At 36.5% G+C, this 22,815-nt stretch overlaps 1 protein-coding gene across 3 annotated transcripts in view; it reads right to left on the reverse strand.

Moving 5' to 3' along the window:
- ARID4B (AT-rich interaction domain 4B) overlaps positions 1–22,815 on the reverse strand; it is an 87,977-nt gene that overhangs the window by 32,826 nt on the left and 32,336 nt on the right. For all 3 annotated transcript variants that reach the window (XM_066178809.1, XM_066178807.1, XM_066178808.1), the window contains exons 4-11: positions 20,023–20,088; positions 19,340–19,430; positions 15,135–15,214; positions 12,720–12,811; positions 10,129–10,267; positions 6,295–6,374; positions 4,926–4,999; positions 3,963–4,108 (exon numbers count right to left, since the gene is read on the reverse strand). In XM_066178809.1, coding sequence (XP_066034906.1) covers positions 3,963–4,108; positions 4,926–4,999; positions 6,295–6,374; positions 10,129–10,267; positions 12,720–12,811; positions 15,135–15,214; positions 19,340–19,430; positions 20,023–20,088 — 768 coding nt within the window. The remainder of the gene's footprint in view (positions 1–3,962; positions 4,109–4,925; positions 5,000–6,294; positions 6,375–10,128; positions 10,268–12,719; positions 12,812–15,134; positions 15,215–19,339; positions 19,431–20,022; positions 20,089–22,815) is intronic.

The raw sequence follows: 22,815 nt of genomic DNA on the forward strand, positions 1-22,815 counted from the left end.
TACTGCAATTAAGTGACTCCTTGTCTCCTGGACAGACTACGTCACTTTCAGAGATGAAGTCAAAGAGCAAATGGTGCTTGCACTTTCTTAGGAGTTTTAATCCACTGCACTGGCAAACCTCAGCCAATGGCACTGCATGCAAACTGCCATGGGGCACCAGCTGAGCGCGTGCTGAGCAGGACCAATCCCAGAACTGAAATAACAATGGATATTTGGGAAGTTCAGTTCATTGCACTAATAAACCTTTCTATTAGATTTACTTTGATTAATAAACAGTGGAGTTCCATAACAAAGCACTATGGCTTACTTTATCACACCTCATAATATCTTTTGGAAATGGGGCGTGCCACAACTAGTAGCAATAAGATATCAATATATCAAATTCTGAAGAAATTCTGATGACTGAGCTACTGCAGAACAGTACACCAAATACGAGATTAATTTTTAATACTACCTGTAGAGTTTCCAAAAATAACTAGTTATTCAGTAATCAAAACTAAATTATTTTTCCTTCATGTATTTGCATTCCATGTTTACTACTTCCATTCTTCAACAGTCTCCTTGTACTAAACATTAAAGCTTCACCTACCCTGAAGCAAGGGGAGAAAACATACTGTCTTTAAAGTTATACTAAGACAATTGAGAAAACAACAGAAACAGAACATCATTACTAAACAGAACACACACAAACAAAAACAAACCCCAAACCCTCCAACATCTACTTAATCTTTTTAATAAAGAGATGTACAGCTGAAAATAAGGTCAGGAAAGGCTGTAACTATTATCAAAGAGGAGGGTTTTTTCTTATTCTGTACGTCCTCTTACCCATTAAATGCACTTTGATATCAGAGCAAACAGGCAAAAAAATTAAGACCAGTATTCACAATATGCTGGAACAGCTGCCCTTCAGGTATAATTATCAACATAATTCCAATGAAAATACTCCAATCTTGCAAAGGCAATGCAAGAGGCAATTCTCTGCCGGGGGCATTACATGATGGGATTCTGACACCCAGGGTACCAGGAGAGCTCAGAGCAGGCAGCTTTGATGGGCAAGGACAGGCTGGGTAGAGAACTGCAGCCAATACACTAGAGATCCTTTTCACAGGGTAGGGGCACCAGAAACCAGCACATCTAGCCCAATTCTTCTCTGACAAGGTGATACTGCAGCCCTAGATGGATTACAGATAAAAGCCTAGTTAAGAGCATTCATATTTCACAGGCCATGAAGAACAAATTATTTGGGTGGAATAAAACCCCAAAACTGCAAAATTCTTTTTTTTTTTAACCTCCCATAGCAGGAAAGGACTTCAACCAGCATCTGCTGGATCATGGAAAACAGATCATGAGCAGCTACTTGGGTTGCTCCTATCCCTCACCAGCAAGAAAAAACTTGTCATAAGACATTAGTCTCACATAGCATTTAGAGGAGGGGTGACGGGTATTATTGAACAAAACCTTCAGGAAACCAAATAAAGTTTTGAAGAAGGAATGTATTCTTTTTAAATACAAGAGGAAATAAGGAAAAGGTGATGAAGAGACTGAATAAAACACTCCTTTCCTACACAGTCCAATGCCTGAAGGGTACTCCTACTTCTCTAACGCGATAATTCACAGAGGTGCCAGAATGGCAAGTGAATGAATACTCCCTACTAACTTTTCCAGTAGAGAACAAAGTCATTTTCTAAGAAAGTGTGCTAATATGGAAAACTAAGGACTCTGCATGACTCTGAAGAGCATTTACTCTTTCTCAGAATCTCTACAGAATCAGTATGTATTATACTATACTAACAGTGTCTGTTAATAATCTCTTAATCCAGTCAGACAACAAGGTTTCCTAGAAAATGGTTTGAAGAAGGCAGGTCACACTGTCATATTTGCTTATTTTCAAGTTAGACAACCAGAGTTCTAGATGGTCACTCAGCAGTCTCTAATGTATCTGTCTGTGCCACAAGTTAAAATAAAGAGCTTCTACATGGATAGTGTAGTGGCTTCTTTCCTGGATAATAAAATCCAGAAAAACAACATGTTTTTCGCAACCCAAATTCACACAGTACTATAGCACAGCACTGGAATACAGGGTTTTTGACAACTCTTTTACCTATCATCAGATTTCATGAAGTAGAGGAAGGACATTTTCCAGTCTCTTCCACTAGGGGAAAAACAAACAAACAAACAAACAAAAAACTTCTACTCTTCTTAGAAGACAAGTAGAGAGGATTTGCACGTCAACTCCTATCCATATAGCATGGAAGCACGTATATAGATATGAGATACAGAAGAGCATCTCTGTATCTACAGAATGGGCTGTGAACACATATACAGAACAGAAGTATCTATTTTTGACACCTGTGGTGACATCTTCAAGAGCTGAGACTTTCTGTTTTGTTTTTTTCTGGTTTATGGGTAGCAGGACCACATGGATGGCCTGAGGGCCACAATGAGAATTTCTCATGTCCTGGGAAGCAGTAAAACAACCTGAAAGTGGATAAAGTCCCAAGAGCAGGCCCACAGGCCCTGTTTGGGAAGAGATGCTGCTCACTAACCAGGAGGTTATAGGCACAGAATAACAAAAACAAAGAGAAGAAGCTGCAGAAACTGTTCAAATATGGGTGGAGAGAAGACACACATACCACTGACCACCAAGGAGAACAAAGAAGAAAAAAAGAGAAGTGAAAAAAAAATTTGTCTCTGTTTTAGAAACTTCCCAGTTCAACAAGTGACTGAAACCACTGTTTACTGGAAAAGATATTATCATAAGAGGTGATAAAGTAAATTCCAAAATATTTGTCTGAGATGAAATCTTTATGTCATTGCACATGGAAAGATTAGCTCAAACAATGGCTCATGCAACTAAGAGGAACTCAGGAGAAGGTGTTGAAAGTTTAAAAGGTCACATATTTACAAATACTGTAGCTAAGGGCTCTGTATTTTTCACCTAAAAGTAATGTGGGAATGATCACAATATAAAAATGATGTGTCATTCTGCATAAATACAAATCTATCTACATGCACCATGTTCATGGCTGGACATGAGCCTGCTGAGAAGGTTCAGAAATTGTACTAAGCCCAAGGAAGTGTTCCTTGCTTCTCAAAATATTAAGCAGAGTACTGCCCCTTGAAAACTTTTGATCAGAGCTGGATAATCTTCTGAGAGCTTAAAGAGGAGACAGAAGGAAATCATAAGTGTGGAGAGGTGGCGAAGTCGTAACTTCACACTTTTGCAGTCTCCCAACACATTTTCAAGAAATGAAAGACTGAAAGGTGAAACACTGTCTTCTGCTATGCCAGAGCCACAACATCCACAGAGGATAGACTGAGAGAAGGACCCTAACAACCATTTAAGACCCAAACCAGTTCAGTTTCTTCTTTACAATTCCCCTACTAACAGGATATCAGATCTGCTGCACTGCTGGCACTTGCTTAAAAATTAAGAGAACAGCTCTCAAACCCTGGTGAGAGAAAAAAGTGATTATGCAAGATACAGATTTAGAATACCACAAGAAGGTACAGAGAAGTAAAAGGTTCAAAAGACTCTTTCAGCCTCTCAGCCAGCTGTGAAATAGTTCTTTCCACTAATTTTCTTCTTTTCTCATCTTTTTTTTTTTTTTTTTTTTTACAGGAGGCTGTGAGTAAAGAACAGATTAGAAAACTAAGCATGAGGTGGGGACTCTATACTTGCAGAACAAAAAGGAGAAGAAAGGTGGAAGTGGAGTGCAGGGTTAATGTCCTGATTGAAAGTTCTTCTGCTTTACTCAGGGTATCCAGACAGACAGCTTGTAGTGAAGCAATTCTTCAGCACACCAGGGAAAGACAGAGTTACTCCATAATGCCTATGTTAACAGTGGTGCCTGTGTTAACATGTTACATGTCCCCTAAAGTTAAAAAGGCCTACTTGAATACATATGTCCCAGCTCATTTTTATCAGCTGTGTATCTATGCCCTTTACTAACTTCACTTGCCTCTTCCTCACTGCTGTTATCCTCTTTTTCTTTTTCATCCTCTTCCTCCTCTTCAGCTTCACTGCTGGAGCTGTCTTCTTTCAATTCTGTTTTCCAGTTACTAGGAACAGTTCTGTTTTTACGGAATTCAAGTGCTTGGTCAAAAGCTGTAAAAGAACCAGCCTTTGTTAGCATTGCAGGAAATACCAGTTTGCACAAATATTCAATTAAAAAAACAGTAATCAGGGGTGATGGGGAAGGGGAGAAGAAGGAAAGACTGCTAACTAACAATACCACTCCAAAGAATCTCATCAACCACTCCATGTTGTCCATCCTTATTTGTCTTATCCAGTCAAACTGGCCTAGTGTTCTCTGCACATCAAGGCACTCAGAGCTATTTTCTAGTATTTTTACCACGTTAGTGTCTACAGAAACAAACAAAGATCTTCTGCATAGGGCATACATGAGAATTTAATTGAGGAAACCCCTATCCAACAGGTTTACACTGCAGTTTGTATATATCAAAAAGGGTGGGCAAGGAAACAATCACAAGCTAATTCTAAGAGTTCCATCACACAAGCTTAAACTTTCAAATGCACCACAATTCCAGATTTTCAAAGTTCATAAAGGCAACTTACAACTATTAGGAGCACTACTGTAAGAAATATTCTATAAAGTTCTAAAACAAAGAGAAAAATATAATGTATAGAAAAAATGCGTGCACGTTTGGCATGTCTACACTTGAAGTCAGTGCAGAGCAGGTGGGGTGTTGTTTTGGGGGGTTTTGTTTAGTCAGGTTTTATTTGTTTTTTAAAAAAAAAACTTTTAACTTTCCTGAAGTGCTCTCCTTCAATACTTTGTTCTGCAACAAAAGATCCTTTATTCTAGAATCTCTAAGACATGAATCAATCTGCCATGGATTTAGGGCAATTCATGTAACTAAGCAAATATATACAAGTGCCTCTCACAGAAAGTTATTTTTACCTTGTTTTAACAAAGCGTCAGGCTTTGGTGAAGTTTCACTGACTTCCCGGACATCTTTTCTTGGCACAGAAACGCTGGATAATTTAGAAAATGTTAAAAAAAATTAAAATATTTTAAAGGTAAACTAACTATACGATACAATGCTACCACTAAGATGATAACACATTTACTAAATCTACATAAGAAGTATATGAAGTATATCTTGACAATTCTATAGTGTTAGTCTGGTACAGTATTCATCAGTGTATTAAAACCAAAATTTTACATTAAATTGACTAGGCTATATGCATTCACTGCATACTAAAGAAAGCACGCTACTTCCACAAACAGGTAGTTTCTGGAATATCCTAGATATGTAATACTTTAAACCCTCACATTAATTTAACATTCATTTAGAACCCTACCTTGCTTAAAGCATAAATGAGTATCAGTGTAAATTGTCATTATGAAATTGAAGACTTCCAAATTGAAAGAACAAAGCACTTTCTGACTTCTACTCTGTCTATAACCAAGGAAGCAAATCTGAATTGCAGCTCTGGAGGACTGGGGGGTGGGTATGTGCTTGTGTGCACACACCTTGTGTGGGTTCCTTGGGTGCACTGATGCCTGAAAAACTATCAAATGGTTAAGCAATACCCTAGATTTAGTAAGTAATTAAACCACAAGAAAACTGTTAAATATCTCAATATCCTTCCCACAAAACATTCTCTTAAATTGACCCAAGCACAATAAGTAGCTACAACTTTTGAAATAAAAACTGAAATCTAGAAGAAGAATTCTATTGTTAAGAACATAAAGTTCTTTATTTTGTTGCAAATACCAGACAGTCTGGTTTTCTGTATTTCTCGATCCTTTTTCCAACTTCGAGTAGCATTACAGCGCTTTGCAAGGAGCATGATAAAATGCAGTTGCAGTCTAGACTGAGATAAACATATGCCTTACTACCTTCAAACAAGAAAGAGGATTTCTGTGTGTGCATGTGGTGTACGTGCAGGCAGGCACACGTCCCCACCGACCCTTCTGGAGCTGGATAAGCTTACAGTCACATCCCTAAAAAGCACTGCTTTATTCCAGCCACAGCAGGAAAGAGTTTCAGGCCATTCTTCAAGTCACATAATATTGCTGTGTTTGCCATGATTTTAACAATGAAATTGAAACTAAGACATAGATTTATGCACTCCATTATTAATAATGACGAAGTTCACGACTAATTTCATCGTCATTTAGACTGTTAACAGTTTTTTAGACACTAGAAAAATTTTGGCAGGAGCTTACTGATGTTATTAATACTTTACCCAACACATCTCATACTATATTTCACTTGAGGTATAAATGTTGTTCAGTTATCAAACTCTACATTCCTACTCACAATTTGCCATCCTTGAATGAGCGAACAAGAATATTGTCTTTTTTCACCGCAATATCATCACTACAATCTGGACAAACCACCTGCAAAGATATTACAATTGCAAAGTTTAGAGAGAAAAAGCTAAAATAGTAATAGTAAATACCAGTGGTTTTCTAAAAGCTTTTGTGCTCATTTCTCATTGGCAACCCTGAGAAGAGAGCAAGTGAGATCCCTCAAAACACAGGAGTGATGACCTCCTGAAATTACTGAATGCATGAGGTCATGCTCGCTCCTAGAGGGAACCTGACGGCTGCTGCTGGAACCGTAAGGACAGCATTCTGACAAAATGTCCATCTGTCACACCTCTACAGCTTATTCTGCTCCTCATCCTAAAAGGACAGAAATTTCACCAAGTGCTGCCACCTGACCTAGAGACTTCTTCTGAAAACTTCTGGAATTGGCAAGGATGTGATCACACACAGTGTCAAAAGCAAAAGCTAACAGGATTTATGAAATGCAGTTTTATGAGTGAAGACTTATAAGTAATTTGCCTAGGAGAGAAGAGCACCTCAAGTACAAGTATTATGACAGGTTCTTTAACTCCAGAAGTAGACTAATCAAGTCTAGCACTGAGACAACATATTAATTATTTATTGCAATTTTAAAAGCTATTTAAGTTTTCTTAAACCAGTATACAAGTCACTAATCAAAAAGCTTTAAGAATTTAATTTTAAAAGAAATATATAAATATAAACATAAACATAAAAAATACATATATAAAATTGCCAGAGACATAAAACAGAAAAGCAACCCCTCTCCATCACTCATCTGATGTCTCATAATGTGCACAGCGCCCTGAAAGTTAGGAAAATTCTGGCTGCTACAAAACCTCAAGATGCAGCAAATGACTGTAGCCCTAAGTTAGCCCAGGTAAATGACTCCTCTCTCTTATACCAACTCTTGCCTTTCAGTTCTAATTTTCCACCAAATACAAAGACACTAAACGGCAAAAGTTGGGGGTTTTTTTTCCCCTCCTTCCATAGGTCAAAGCCTATGCAGCATTTTAGGAGGTAAAGCCAAAAGCTCCAAGTGATTTGGAAGCAGGTTTACATATCACAAAGAATAGGCTAAATATGCTCCTCAAGACAAAATTTAACAGACCAAGTTTCAATATTCAATGCATTCTACACTCTACAAAAAAAATTACTTTAGGAAAAACAGCTTTCTAACTGAATTTAAGCTTGAGATATAGTTTGCAATGTCAGGGTAAAAGACAATGATTGTCATTTTCTATTTTAAACTGACAAGTGCAAACTCCTAGCTCTTTAAAGATGGAGAAAGGCTCTTCAGGCTTTAGCTACTGGTTTTCTAGAAGCATCATGATCTTAGTAGTAAGAAATCCATTCAGAGGTTGGAAAACAGCTTACCATAACCTCATCTAGTGCCTTTACATCAGCAACATTGCCTCAATTTTGCCTGAATCAAGTTTTCTCAATTTCCTTGCAAAACAAACTCCACTGGAGTCATAGGAGGATGAAAAAGATGATCCTATGTAAACTCAATTTTCTGAAAATGCTGCAGGCAGATTTCCTCACTGCACCTTTCAAAAGCCTTTAAGTACACATTAAAACTAAGCAATGCTATAAGGCTTACTAAATCACACTCTTTGACATAAGGAGCAACTGTCAGATCCTCTTACAATTCCAGTTAGTCATTGTACTCACCCCTTGCCCACAGAACTAACAAAAACAAGCGAACAAACAAAACCCTCACCAACCCAACATGTATGCAGGATTAAAACAATGTAGTCAATCACTGAGTCCTTAGAATAATTTTTACCAAATTCAGACTTCTACAGTTTTAAATTTGTAAGTGATAATCTGTATCTGGTTATAGACCAGATATCCAAAGTACTTGGTTTCCACTATTAATCTTAATTGTCACTTGCTGTAAAGGTATAGACTAATCTTTGAACTTGTTTTCACATAATAAACCTGCACAAGGTCCTCTGTCCTTATACACAAAGTATCTGTACATAGTAATGATACTATGTACATAATGTACATAGTATCATTAATACGAAATAATGCTGAGCTAGACATTCTTCAGCACATTAAACCTGAATTTTCATTACATTATTCAGGTAATTACCATAATACAAAGTTAATGCAAAATCTATCAGTAATAAGATAAGATTACTTTGTTGATACAGTAGAGGTAACCTGCTTACAAGGTAAAAAAAATCAAGAGGCATAGCTACCAGGGAGAGGATTATAACAAAGAAAACCAAGCCAAACCAAAAAAGGCAGCTATTTGAGGTATAAATCTATCCTTTGGCACAGCTTTTCTGGTTAAATGCAGTACGATGTTTGTTTGCAGAGCTATAAACCTGATTACTAAAGTAAGAGTTAATCTAGGATAAGCTATTTCAGAGTTAACAAGCTTCACCCTCAAACTTCACCCCCCTACTGCTTTTCATTTGTTGCAGGAAGCTTTCCATGAAGAAGAAGCTATTCCAATCTTCAAAAGAAAGCCAAAGAAAAAATTGTGTATCTCTGGAGCAGAAGCAACAACTCAGCTCCTCTTTAAGGTCAGACCCAGGGCTGTCCCCAGCAGCTCTACAGCAGTCACAAGCAAGCCCAACCCCTGTGAGAGAGCATGCCATGGAAACAGGTATGTCATGGCCATGACCAGAAAGGCAAACCCAGCAGTGTGACACAAAACTGCTCAAGCCAGTTTCACTGACCACTCCTGAGTCAACTGTGAGGCAGGTGATAGTACATCATCTTGATGACAGTTTTCAGCAAAGAAACATCTCAATTTCTCTTGTGTATCACTGAAAACTTCTCGTAAAGCCATCTGCTGTAAACACGGTATATCCTTGCTGTACATTCTGCCCTCTCTCCCTTGTAAAAAAGACTCCTTCAGTGACTCCTCTTTCACAAAATTCCCCAAAAGAATTCCAACTGGAAAGCTGCTGGACTGCATTACAAGACACAGCAGGTGACAAGCAGAAAGCTGCAATTGAGAGCTATTGCACGTACTAAGAGGAGCTGAATGTTACTGTATAGCATAGTTTCAAAAGCAGAGTACAAGTCTCCCTAAATTTAGATAAATGTGTTAAGCTTTCATCGCCAGGGAAGAATTAATCAAATATTTACAATTAAAAACCAAACAAAAATCACAAAGCATGGTACTAGATGGTACCAAATATAGAAATACATTAATTTCCAAATGTATCAATCAGTGAGTCTACATGCAGTCACTAATAGACTACCTGTGATATTTTTTTAGAAGTTTGTTTCTTAAGAAGTGTCTTTAAGACAGAATAAAGGAAGAAAAAAAACAACTGCTACCAAAAGGCTACAATTTAATTTTAAAGTAAATTTATTGTCCATTTTACACTATCTACCCTAGTGATCAAGGGAAAAAAATATTTTATCCAATGTGTTTATACTGAATGTTGAAAAATCATGTCTATGTAATCACTAAACTTCCCTTCCCTTTGTACTTTATATTTCCTTCCTTGACAAAACTCAGGAATTTGGAAAATTGACATGCAATAGCCTGGGAAAAAAGCCCTGAAATTCTACTCCAATAGTACTGAACACACTGCTGAGCCAGAACTAGGTCAACAAGCTCTGGCTGTTTGGAGAAACTACAGCCATGTTAGCAATCCCTTTTTTTAAACAAACATATCTTGATATATTTCCTTTGACTGTTATTGTACAGTCCAATTTGAAAAAACATACTAAGTTTTACTAAAAAATATCAAAATAAAATAAAATAAACCCACACCTTTCTTGGATGCCTAGAAAATGCTGTACAAAATTATAATAAAGATGAAACTCTTACCAAGGCTGGAAACCAGAGAGCTTTCTTTTTATCCACACTGAAGCAGTCCACACACACAACTTTTCCTAGTAACTCATCACTTTGTTTCCTATCATCTTCATCTTCATCGCTGGAAGAGGATGAAGATTCTTCTTCAGGACTAAAAAACAGAAAGAGACTTAAAAGTCAACTATTCAAAACCTGCTTATTATAATTACAGGAGATCCAAAGCTAATTATCAAACAGGCATAAATAATACTGAATTCAATTGCCTGCAAGGTGTTTGGGCAAAAAAAAAGGAATAAAGAATTTATAATTATATTATAGTAACAATTCAAACATTAGAAACTCAGAAAAACACATTTTCTAGTAATATATGTAAAACCCAAACAAAACAAGACCATGCACCCATACAGAGGAAGAGAAATGCACTGTCAGGGTATTCAAAGTGAAATCATTCTGCCCTACATAAACACTGCTTAAAAATACTTTCGCAGTTGAAGTTCTGGACCCATGTTAAGCTAAACTGTTTTGGTTTTCCCTCAATCTCTCTATACTTTTAATTTAACAACCACACAGAATGGAAAGCTATTTTGAGAGAGAACAAATCTCTGAAGAAGAAACAACAGATACAGAGATGAATAGGAAAGAGAAAGCCTATTTATCCTTAAACAGTTCTTTAAAGATGTGCAGTGAAGCATTTCTGTGACTGTTTCAGTATCACATCGAATGAAGTGTTGGAATGTAAGTAGATGGGCCAAGGTGCAAAAGCATTTTCATTTAAAAGGGTTCTGGCTCATTGTTTTGACTGTTCAAGTACAAAGTTGCACCTGTTTTTAACCATATGAGGAGTCTAGTCCAACTTAAATTACTTTTAAGCAAAAAAAACCTTCCAAACCCTTGCTTAATGTTTTCTATGTATCTTTTCTTAATAGTCACTTCAAAGGTTAATTCTTAGAAAATGTACAGCATCTTAGATGAGCACAACCACCATTACTTTAAAAGCTATATTCCGTTTGTCACATAACTGCTTTCGAGTATAAAATTCAGTATTAACAAAAAAACTCACAGTTACCACTTGTGTAACAGAAGACAACTGATGCACAGTTTAAGGAGAATTTCTTTTTATCCACCTTAAATTTATGCTATTTCTAGTGATGATAATTATTTTGATTTAGCATTTCTTGGGTTTATTTTTTTCCCTCAACATTCTTTTTAAATTTTTTTTTAAGTAATTGTTTCTTTTAGAATATATGAAAGTCTTTCAGGCTGCTTTCTGGGGCTCAAGAATCTACCGTAGGAAGAGAAAAAAGTGAAAATCTAAAGAGAAAGCCAGAACTATTTTGGAGAGTCTACTTCCTAACTCAAATTGCCCAGATACTGACGTAAGTGTCTTAAAACGGAGTTAAATCAGTATTAACTTTAAGAGAAGTGTGTTGCTCCTGACATAATAATGTCCTGTACAACCCAGTCAGAGACACTAAGGATACTACAATCACATTTTCTGTGGTAATGTCAGTTTTTTTCAGCTTTTTCCTTCACTACCTCACCAACTAGTAACACAACAATTTTCTGAGTAAATTTATAGCTCCTCTACATATACAGGGCAACATTTATTTCAAGCTACTAAAAAGTGCAAGAAGGTAACCCAACCAAGCATGAAAACCATTACACCTAAAAATTTTACGCAAACAAGCAGAAAAACCCCATATAAATACACACACACACACAAGCTTCACAACCCTACCCACAAACAACGAAGAATAGGCACTGGACTACGTAACACTGGTTTATCAAGACCACAGCTACCAAGAATTTTGGCACCTAAGAAATCTTGAACTTTGTTTTTATATCAGTAAGCTTTGTTGCAAACTCTACTAGAAGCAGTGGGAAGAAACTGTTGCACAGGAAGTTCCACCTGGAAATGAGGAAGAACTTCTTCACTGTGCAGGTGACTGAGCACTGGAGCAGATTGTCCAGAGAGTTGTGGACTCTCCCTCACTGGAGATGCTCAAGAGCCATGTGGACACAATCCTGTGCCAGGTGCTCTAGGATGACCGTGCTTGAGAAGGGAGGTTGGAGCAGATGCCCCAATGTGGTCCCTTCCAACCTGACCCATTCTGTAATTCAGTAACACTGTTCGTCTACTTCGAAAAGCCCTTCAGAGATCCTGCATTGAGAAACCAAAGGTCTAGAGGTGGATTCTGGGACCTTCCACAAAGACTTCCTATCAGCTGGACAAAGACTGCATTGTAATTATTTTTGCTTGAGTTCAACACATTTACAACACTGCAGAGGTGTTTGTCAATATAATTTAACACCACATTTCCATTTGGGATGCCATCTTTCTTTTTTAAACCAGGAAAAAGCTCTTGCCTATACCTGGTACTATTTTAAATAATAATTACATGAAGACTTGAAATGCTTGCATACAACAACAGACATGAACCTGACTTTCAAACTGAGTGCTAAACAACATTTTTCATCCAATCTCCTGTGTTTTTTGTTTTTTTTAAATAAGAGAAGCCTGAACATACAAATAATAAAACCTGACACACTGAAAGCTTCAGAATTGATTAGACACAGCACAGATACCAAAATACTTGACTTACATATGATTTGATCTCCTTCCCCTGTTTGTTTTCTTTCCTATAACAGGAGTCCCAAAATGTTCAGGATTGGTGAGTGGAAGCTGATCTAAAGTCTGTTGAAATTAAAAAACACAAATGCATATACATAAGAAAAACCCGACATAAGTTATTCTCCAAACCACCTGCTACACTGAAGCAATTTTTGTCAATAGAGACTTTCTCATTAACAAAAGAAATACAGAAGTACATCATACATGTCATGCTTAGATTTTAAAAAAGGAATGTGTTTCGTTTTGCAGGTTTTTTTCAACTCTTTCTCTGCACCTCTGAATAATTAACTTTTGTTGAACACACACAGACAATTCTTCCCAGAAGTCCTGCCTTTGGACCACCAAAACACAGAGACATAAGTAGCAGACATTCTGTTCTCCTGGCATATTCTGTCTCTACCAGATTAATTTTCTGCCTATCCTATCATTAGACTAAATATAAAATCATCTACTTAAAAACAAACAAAGGTCCCCTTTGAAATGAAACAGCAAGATCACTCAACAGCAGCAAACATGACAACTTAATTGTATTTTTTGTTAGTAATTCCTACTTTGATATGTGAGAGAGATTCTAAAACAATTTTAAAGAAGCTGCTCTGTTGATAATTGGGAGGGTGCTAATTGATGCTTTATCAGCATCAAAACAAAAAGAGAGGGAGAGAAAGAACCTTCCCTCTTCCTTCAACAGAAGGAATTCACGGATATGCAGTATCCTCTCGCCTTAAGCCTGCTGCTACCTGTTTAAATGATAACCATTCCAGATTTGAAGACTCCTGGTACACAAAAATTTTTTGTACAGCCACTTGTTACTGTTCTTTGGAAGAAGGCAGAAAGCCTTCCAAATTAAATATAGTCCTCTGACTTCAGCTTCTTTGTCATGTACGAATTTTTCAATGTGTAACACCAACAAGCATCTCAAAAGTACTCTGTCTCAGAGAGAATTGACTCAGGAACAATAAAACTGTTTTTTTAGAATCTAAAAATAAATGCATGACTACTTCTGAGTCTGGTGGACATCTTAAAAGATTCTACACCACACACTTGGGAAGCAATATCAGCACAAGACAACTGGGGGGCACTGGCCTAATTACAAGAGAAATTTGAGATGCAATTTTCCCTGCTGAGTAGCTGTGCAATCACAAGGTAATTATTAGAAAGGTACAACACGTTTCATTCAGAGCTGGTGACAGTGAATTGCAAATCAGTGACTTCTGGCAAAACATCAAAAACTTAGATGATAAAAAAGATGATAAAATAAGAAGTACCAGTCATCTGAATGTAAGGTTTCTTTGAATCTGACAAAATAATCCGAATTACTCTCATTCAGCCAAACAGGTAACAAAGTCAAAATTTGTAGACCAAAATTTTCAACCCATGTACTCTAATGTAATACTCCTGAAATCTTATTAAAATAGTATTTAAGGAACAGAAGAAATCTAATCTTCAGTTGTGCTGATCACTAATAACAAAGAACTAATTGAAGGAATACCACGATCTTTAAAATTGTAGCATTTCTATCTGAATCTAGATTTAGGCATCTAATTAGAATCCTACCTTTACATATGTTTAATCCTGACTTAGAATTCTAGAAGATACCTGAATCTTCCCAAGAATGCAGCATGCAAACAACAAACTCAGCTGACTGAAATAACAGTACACTTATGTACAGCAAAAAAACCCATCTTCAGTAGCTGTCCAATAAAAAAACACGTTTACATAAATCTGCCCATCCATCCCGATTGTCTTATATAATATGAAAGAATAACCCTCATTCAGAAATTCCAGTTATTTGGAATGTGCTACAAATGTTTGCACACTTCAATGTGCGAGTCACCTCTAAGACATGAGCCAGCTTCAAAATACTGGTAGCTGTTGTCACATAAGTAACAGCAACTTATTGTGGGCCATTTAAAAGAAAAGCATTTATGTTTCATCAACTATTACAAACTGGGTTTAACCATCAAAAACGCAGCTGAACATTATTATGAGGAAATAGGTAGGTACATTAGTTTATGTTATAAATTATATTACCTTTTATGTTACAAGTATACAAGGAACATATATATACATATACAAGTGATTTTTTTTCAAGACTAATACAGATAATTTTTATACAATGCAAAGTAGCTGTGTGATCTACAATCTATCAATAATATAAAAATTAGAAAGATAAAATGCTGATTTTTTGTTAACATATACAGTTTGGTGAAATCTAACTGTATTTCTTGTTTTTAGAAAGAATAAGCCAGACCCTGTGGACTGCACTTTGTATAACCCCCAGTTTTAGCAGCATGGATATACATAACATACTAAAAACTGAAGTAATAAAAGTATCACTTTAAAACTTTTCTAAATAAAAAGTTGTAATATAAAACTCTTCAATTACCTCACTCTCAGCAAAATGTCTTTCTCCTTTTAAACACAGCGAAGAGCGTCTCAGAGTCTTCTCATCACCATCATCAAATACTGTCACCAGATAAGAAGTGAGGAAAGAAAACATTTCTTTTTAACTCAGGATATTAATAAGCAGTTCATTTACATGTCAGAAAGAATGGGATACATATTCCTGTAGCTAAACCTTAGAACAAACCTATGCCCAGATAATGCAGCAGATCCAGTAAAGCGTTTCACAGGTCGACTGAATACAAAGAGAAATACATAAGCTGCTCTCCCACCATAGCTACTTTATACTTGCATACCCTGAGTAATCAGTAGTTGAGCAGACAATTCATGGTCTCATGAAATTAAATTCAACACACTAGAATTCAAAACTTATTTTTTCTAACATTTTTCTACCACTCAAAAACTATTTTTCTAACATTTACAATTTTTAAAGATTTTAATTATATAACTCCTATGATATTCAAGTGGAAGCTCTGCTTACCATGGAGAAACATAAATAGGTATTTACAGAAAAAAGCTGCAATTTAACGTTGTATGGAAGTTCAATGTCTTTCTCTACTGCCTTCATGCAACTACACTACAGAACAACAGTGGTATCATCCTAAGGAAGACGACAATAGTCAAAGTGCTGACAATCTTCAAAACCAGCTCTACTGACAGAACTGTGGAGCTCCCTGTTTCTAAACTTTTTGCTATGTCTGCTATCACTAGGTCAACTGGAAAGAAGTTCATAATACAGTTCATTCAGCTACATACATTGTCCTTTAGAATCCTGACATGCACTGCACACATTTAAGGTGGGGTCTTCAGAACCTAATTAACTGGTCATATAAAAGGGAAGCTTTTGTCAAGTCTTCTGCAGTCTTCTGAAAACCTGGTGACAAATTTTAACTCTTAGGCTTTGCACTAAGAGTTCAGTGAGACAAGAATATATCTCTTCTCCCCTCATGAGCAGTGATAATAATTATATTCTTGCTCCCACACAGCAGTGACCTTGAAGACTTTTGCGGGCACAGAAACAACCCCAAGATAATATTAAATATTACATTAAAAAAAAAAAAAAGTTTCAGCAACTTCTTAACACGCCTTTTACACCTTCATTTAAACAACCCCTTCTATCCATCAGCAGATCAAAGTAACAGTGTTAGGAGAATGGCTGCTGACCAGCAAGATTAGAGAGATTAATTCTAGCCATTTCTTGTTTTCAGATGGAGGGCACTCTATTCTTCAACGTTTACTAACTCAAAAATATACAAAAAGCAACAAGGTACATCAAAATTCTTGACTAAAATTTACTTGATATTAAACAACATTTTATCTAGTTCTGAGAATTTTTCACCCCCATATAAAATTGAGTACTCTTGATGAAGAAACTTCCCCTTGTAACAACAATTCCCCAGCTTGTATTATAGACTACAGTAATTGTTGAACACTGTTCAATCGTGATAAAGTATCAGCTGGAGATGCACATCTGCCACTTCAACACTTGTTGAGAAGTATCAATGGCAAGAAGTGCACACAAACCATGCAGATTTGGAACTGCATCTCAAATGGTCAACACATAATTAAGCCCCCCTTTGTTTAAGTGAAACAGAAGTCAGCAGGTTTCTAATCCAGTTTGTGTTAATTAACAAAACAGTCTCCTTACATAATGAGAGATAAAAAAAAATCTATCCACTTCAAGAGATAAGCTGACTACAGCAGAGGTAAACCTATTCAGAGCTAGGCAGGTAGCCACATAATGTGTCCTCTGCGGTAATCTGCTTGTGGCCTCTTCCCTGCTAGAGGGAATCTTAATCTTGTTCCATAACAATACTTTCAGAGGAAAAGCCTGACCTCCCTGAAAGACTTATGAGGCCAGCATGGCACACATGGCTTAATGAGTATGACATTCTGATCTATTGGAACATCCTGAAAACAATCTACTGAGCAGGCATCAGGAGTGTAATGTATTTAAAATCACATATTCTGAAATCAGAAGAAGAAAGCCTGAGAAGAAAAGAGACAACTTAATGCAACCAAAACCAGTTTGCATTCTGTGCAAAAGCATTGTAATGACAAAAAAGTGCAGAAGAGGATAAGACTACTTTTGAACGTGCATAGCTCTGCATTTTTAGTAAAGCAAATAATTCTGCAGTTTTCTTCCCTTCCTTACAGTAAACACAGACTTTAAGAGACATTTATATGAATGACAAAACAGTATCTCGTTACCAGGACTAAAATACCTTGAGTTCTTTGAGGATTTTTTACAGGGTAGGCAAAACTAAGGACACTTAAGTATGTGTGTACGTATGTGCATGTGTGTACATATATTTTTTATAGGTGTACGTCTATTATGTTTACAAGTTTTATGCATATATACACACACATATACATATCTATATATCCACACACAGTGCTATACTAATTTTAAAGGACTATACTAGTTGGATTTTTATAAAAATTTAATTTGGTTTTTGTTGTTCTTTGGTAGGAAAGCAGTAGCACTAAAAAACACCCATGTAAGCAAATTGATGTACAATTTCTATTCAGACAACATATTATGAATACAAGGCACACAGGGATGCTCAAAGCAACTTTGCCCATACCTCAGAGTGGGCTCACTGAAGTATGGTCTCATAAAAAAGTGGTCACAAGCAGCCCTCAAAGGGTTATTCCTCTCCAGATACTGCTGCAGTGGCATATCTGGTTTTAAGTAACTTTTGGAAAGGTACTACTTCAGATGGATTTATGCCTTCACAAAGTTTTTTACCAAATCATAGCAATAATATTCACAAAATCATTAACAGTGCAAATAATTAGATGCTTCTCAGCAAGTGCTAGGACAACATTAGGTAACTGCTAGTTAAGACGTGTGCCAATTCTGGAATCTGGTAAATGGCAACTCTATCTTACAGTAGGACTTTCACTCAGATCTGCGAAGTCATCACTGTCAGTAATTTTTATCTCATTCCACTCACGCTCCTGACAAAGATCATTCTAACCATCCACAGCTAGATTAATTTCTCTATCAAAGTGCACTACACTGCCAGCAGCTGTGCTGCTTTTACCTATTCTGCAAGGTCAACATGCTTTTGTCTGCTTTTATCTACCAAACACGAGAGTTGAGACTGAAACCCATACTTCTTCCTATTTCCCAAGTTCAGGATTTTTGACAGACAACTCCTTTGACTGCAACTCCATGACACCCACCTTCAGAATTTAATCTGCATGGATTCCTATCTTATTCTTCTTGCAGAACTGCTAACCTCACACTTTCTCAGAACCATAAACATAGACATACAACACAGTTCTAACACCAGCTACACCATTCACTTCTCAAAAGCTCTCGTATCTGATCCACTTCTGTATTAATTACCAAATAACTATCTATGTTAACTCTTGTCTTTGTACCTTATGTGTCACCCCATCCTAATCCAGTCTCATCTTTCTACTTCTCCAACAGGAAAACACACATATTTTCTTCAACACTTATCTGTAAGGTCTAATCTAAATTTAGAGCTTTATGCCTTCTGAAATCATTATGACTAGGGAAAATAAAGTCTTTCCCTAGTTGTTCAACATCACTTCATTAACAACAACCCATATCTCCAAAGAACTAAATCCTGTTAAAGTTCTTTCAAGATCTAGTCTTCATCTTCCCATATATGCCCTGGAGAGGGCTATGTTGTTTCTCAAGAATGAATACATTTCCTGTAGGTAAATTAAAAAACCCTCCATCCTCTATTTGCTAGAGAGCATGTGGTGTACCATCGAACATCTGAAATACCACATTATAACAAGCTATACGCATTTTAACAGCAGTGGCTGTACAGGCTAAGTCTGGGAGTGAGGAAAAGAGTTGCAGCTTGTGTTTTAAAAGCACTTTGCTTATTTTTTTAAGGACATGTGACAGCATACTTTGTCTTAGAATATTTAACAACAGTGTATTATATATATCTAAGGAGCAGTTACCAGTTATAGAGCAATTCACTATGTCTTTATTTGGTGTCCCAATTTCAGATTGTAAAGGGTGAAGTTTCTTATAAAAACCCAAAATAAGAAGTTTATCTTTAAAGGTTTTTCATAAAAACTCCGAATACCTAAGCACCTCCAAAAAATCTCTCTCACCATGCTTAGGACATGTCCAGACCACGGGCTTATTTTTAAGTCATAAATTTTACTCAAATACAAAATTTATTCTCTTACCTACAGTATACCAACTTGCATCTGTTAATTTGTTGATAACTGCTTCCTGGTATGTTCCATCTGGATTCTTCACTTCCACAACAGTTCCTACCTAAAATAGAGAACTCACTTAGCACTGGCAAGTTTCTAAAACAGGCAATGTTTTGTGTTAGCAAACAGAGATAATTTCTAACCTATTCCATGTCGAATATAAAATGTTTTTCCAGTTTCACTTGAATATACCTGTATCCCCCAAACTTCTTTTTTCATTCCTTCAAAATAAGCCAACTAACTGAGCTGATTATTTCCTGCCAGCAGGTGGGGAACAAGAACCAATTTAAGTGATGTCATTCTCTTGTATAAGAGTTTTCCCATCAAATCCTCCTGCCGAGTTCTCCAAAGGAACAGTGACTAAAAATCAGTGCCAGCCATACTTCTTAGCTTTAAGGCAAAAAGAACAGAGGCTTGCACCAGCCCATGCTGCATCCCCTTTAACTACAAAGAAAAAAGCTAACATGAAGACTATACTGTCTCTAACTCCGTAGCATTATCTTTTATGCTTTGTGATCCTATCTAGTCTGTGGTATAAGTTGAACCCTCTACTCTCACCCCAAACCATATGCACATTTACATCATATTACATTATATTACTGAAAAGAAAAATGTTTTCAAAGCATTAGCAAGATATAAAACAAATTTATTACCTTTAAGGGACCCTTTATGTGGTCATCTTGCACTTCCACTGTTGAAGAATCGTGCCTAAAGGTTACCTAAAAAATACAGTTCAACTGACAATCACTTGATACAATTGAGCAGCATAAGCACATGCAAACGTCAGTAGCCCTTCTCTTACTCTCATTTTACAGGTAATCAACAGAATTACTCCTCTTGCTGAAAGCTTTTTCATTCATATATTTTAGAAATACAAGGGGCTAATTTCTTAGTTATCAAAACTCCTAAAATATTTTTTTTATCTTGCACAATAGAATCATTAAAGGAAATGACAGATGAGAGTATAACAAAATCATCTAACGGCTCAAATGATCTCTGCAGTTCTCTTAAATGATCTGAACTTCTCTAGTACCACAGCAAGAAAGGAGAAAGTTTCAAAAGTTTCAAGACTTCTGAGTACAACTTTAAAGAAACACTTATATTTCAACACTTTGAAATCAAACAGTTTTAGCACCTTTATGTTTTGCTGATAAAAGTGCATTTTTCACCTCATGGCTGAAAGACTCACACAAGTACATGACACTGCTGTCAACTAAAAAAAATTAAGATCTCAAATGGGCTTTCAGTTAATGTCAGCCCAGCCTACACACAGAGTTAATTGGAAGGAAATGTACAAACAGCTACCTTTTCAGTCCTTCAAAACCAGAGTAAGTAAATCCTGTAAACTTTTAAGGTATTTTCCCTGTCATTCCCATAAAGATACAAAGGCTGTTGTCTTTAATTCTACACACTCTGTCTTCAGAAGAAAAAACTGGTCTGGAAATTCAAATGCATGATTAAGTTAACTGTACCACGTGCTACAGACATCCACTGCTCATTTCATTCACAATTATCTTGGTTACACTGAAAGTCACAGGATCCTCCTATCACTTACATCTGAAATTTTATTTCCAGTCTGGTTTTAAAATTATAGGAAACTGAGAAAATTCTGGAATTACATTTTCTGTATCTATGTACATTTATCAACACACAAATCATGTTCTGATGTTCACCAGAACATGCTCTCTTGGTGTATCCATGTTGAAGTATATGATGTTTTACTGAGTATTTGAAATAAGTAAGAATGTAACGTGAGATCCAGCTGTGTAACACCAGCTTTCGACTGCAGCAATCCTATATCAGAAGTCTGCACTTGTTTCACCTATGATCACATTCTCAGAGCTTCACAGTAGCACATAGCAGCAGCAAAAATTCCCTTCAGAACCACAATGCTCTCTTAACACCAACTCTCCTACACAGCCTTCTCAGAGAGGAGATTTTAAGGAATTTTGCCAAGAGCAGCACCTATAACCACGACAAAGGACAATCTATCTTCACTGTCTGATTAGAAAACAAATGCACTAAAATGCTACACTGCCTTCCAGGTGCTACTTCAATGAAACAGTCATCTTGTCTACCTTCTGTCAGAACTACAGCAACACATATACTGTTGAGAGTATGTTCTTTTCAGACCTGCACATCTCACCTGCTGATGGCAAATACTTTCCGTCCACCACACAGACAAAATCGTAACTTGTAACCAAAAGGCAGAGAAAGGATTCAAGCTAGGAATTAACTACTTTTCTGAAAGACTAGTCTTCTGAACTTCATCCTGACAGATATAGGTATTTAATTCTCTCTTTGGGGAATTTATCTAGAAAGCCAAAATTAAGTTAAGATGCAAAATCATCTGAAACCAAGGGTTACTAGTGGCTCATACGAAACATCCAGCACATCCATTCTGATTTAGAGACATCTGTTTTTATTTACTTTCTGTAGTTATCTTAAATGCATTTTGCAGCAAGAAGGAACTCTAACCAGAACTGTCAGTCAGCCACAATGTACTCTGATGAAAGGTAAACAAAGAAAAATGCAATTGTGTATTCCAGAATAGTTTGTCTTTTTAAAGATGTCTTGGGGTTTTGACTCTTTGGGGTAAGAGTTTTGATACCAACGGTTTTTGCTTCTTGAGATACTCATTTGTGCTCAAAAAATACTGGTTATTAACAGAAATATTCAAACTCCAAACTCAGGGTGACACTGCTCACCTTTCTTGAAGCTGAGAAAAGTGATGTCAGTATTTACTAGTTGTGGGTTTTAATTCACACGGTATTTAGCAGTGTGGAACCTTTCTGTCTCAGGCAAAAGATTAAGACATTTAACACATCATTGACTTGGTTAGACTCAGTTGGAATTTCTATTTTCTTCACCATCGTGAAAAGACAGTCCTAATAAGTTCTATTACAGCAGAAGCTTTACTTATTTCTGTTTAATAAAGGACCTACACAGAAAAGAGTTTCTTCTGAAACTTCTGTGGAGGGTGCCCAAATGAAAGCGGTGGTGGATGATGCTGCTAATTGTTTTAGGAGACGCTGCCAAAATAAACTGGCTTAAATAACTCTCTAAAGCAAGCTATAACAGATCTGATAAAGTAGACTAACAGTCTTGTAACACCCAAAGTCTTGCTTTTGAGTCAAATCTGTACTGCCTTCAACACTTTTGAAAAGTCCACACAAATCTGAAGTTCTACTGCTCTCCATGAGCAAGTGTGCAATGCTGTTATGTTACTGTAGAATTCCGTACCATATACAGAATTTGCCAAAGACTGCTAAACAGTGAAATACAGTACCTATTGATACTGAAATTATAAGTACATAGCACTAAATTAAATAAATTACATAGCATTAAATTGAATGAAGTTATTAAATTATGCTGTGATGGGAAAGTTATTGTGAAGGTATGTCCTCAAAATATTCCAGGAAGCAGAATTCAACAGGAGGAGAAAG

The sequence above is a fragment of the Chamaea fasciata genome, unplaced genomic scaffold, assembly GCF_029207755.1.
Source record: "Chamaea fasciata isolate MVZ Bird 193981 ecotype frontalis unplaced genomic scaffold, bChaFas1.0.hap1 SCAF_3, whole genome shotgun sequence".
Classification (NCBI taxonomy): domain Eukaryota; kingdom Metazoa; phylum Chordata; class Aves; order Passeriformes; family Sylviidae; genus Chamaea; species Chamaea fasciata.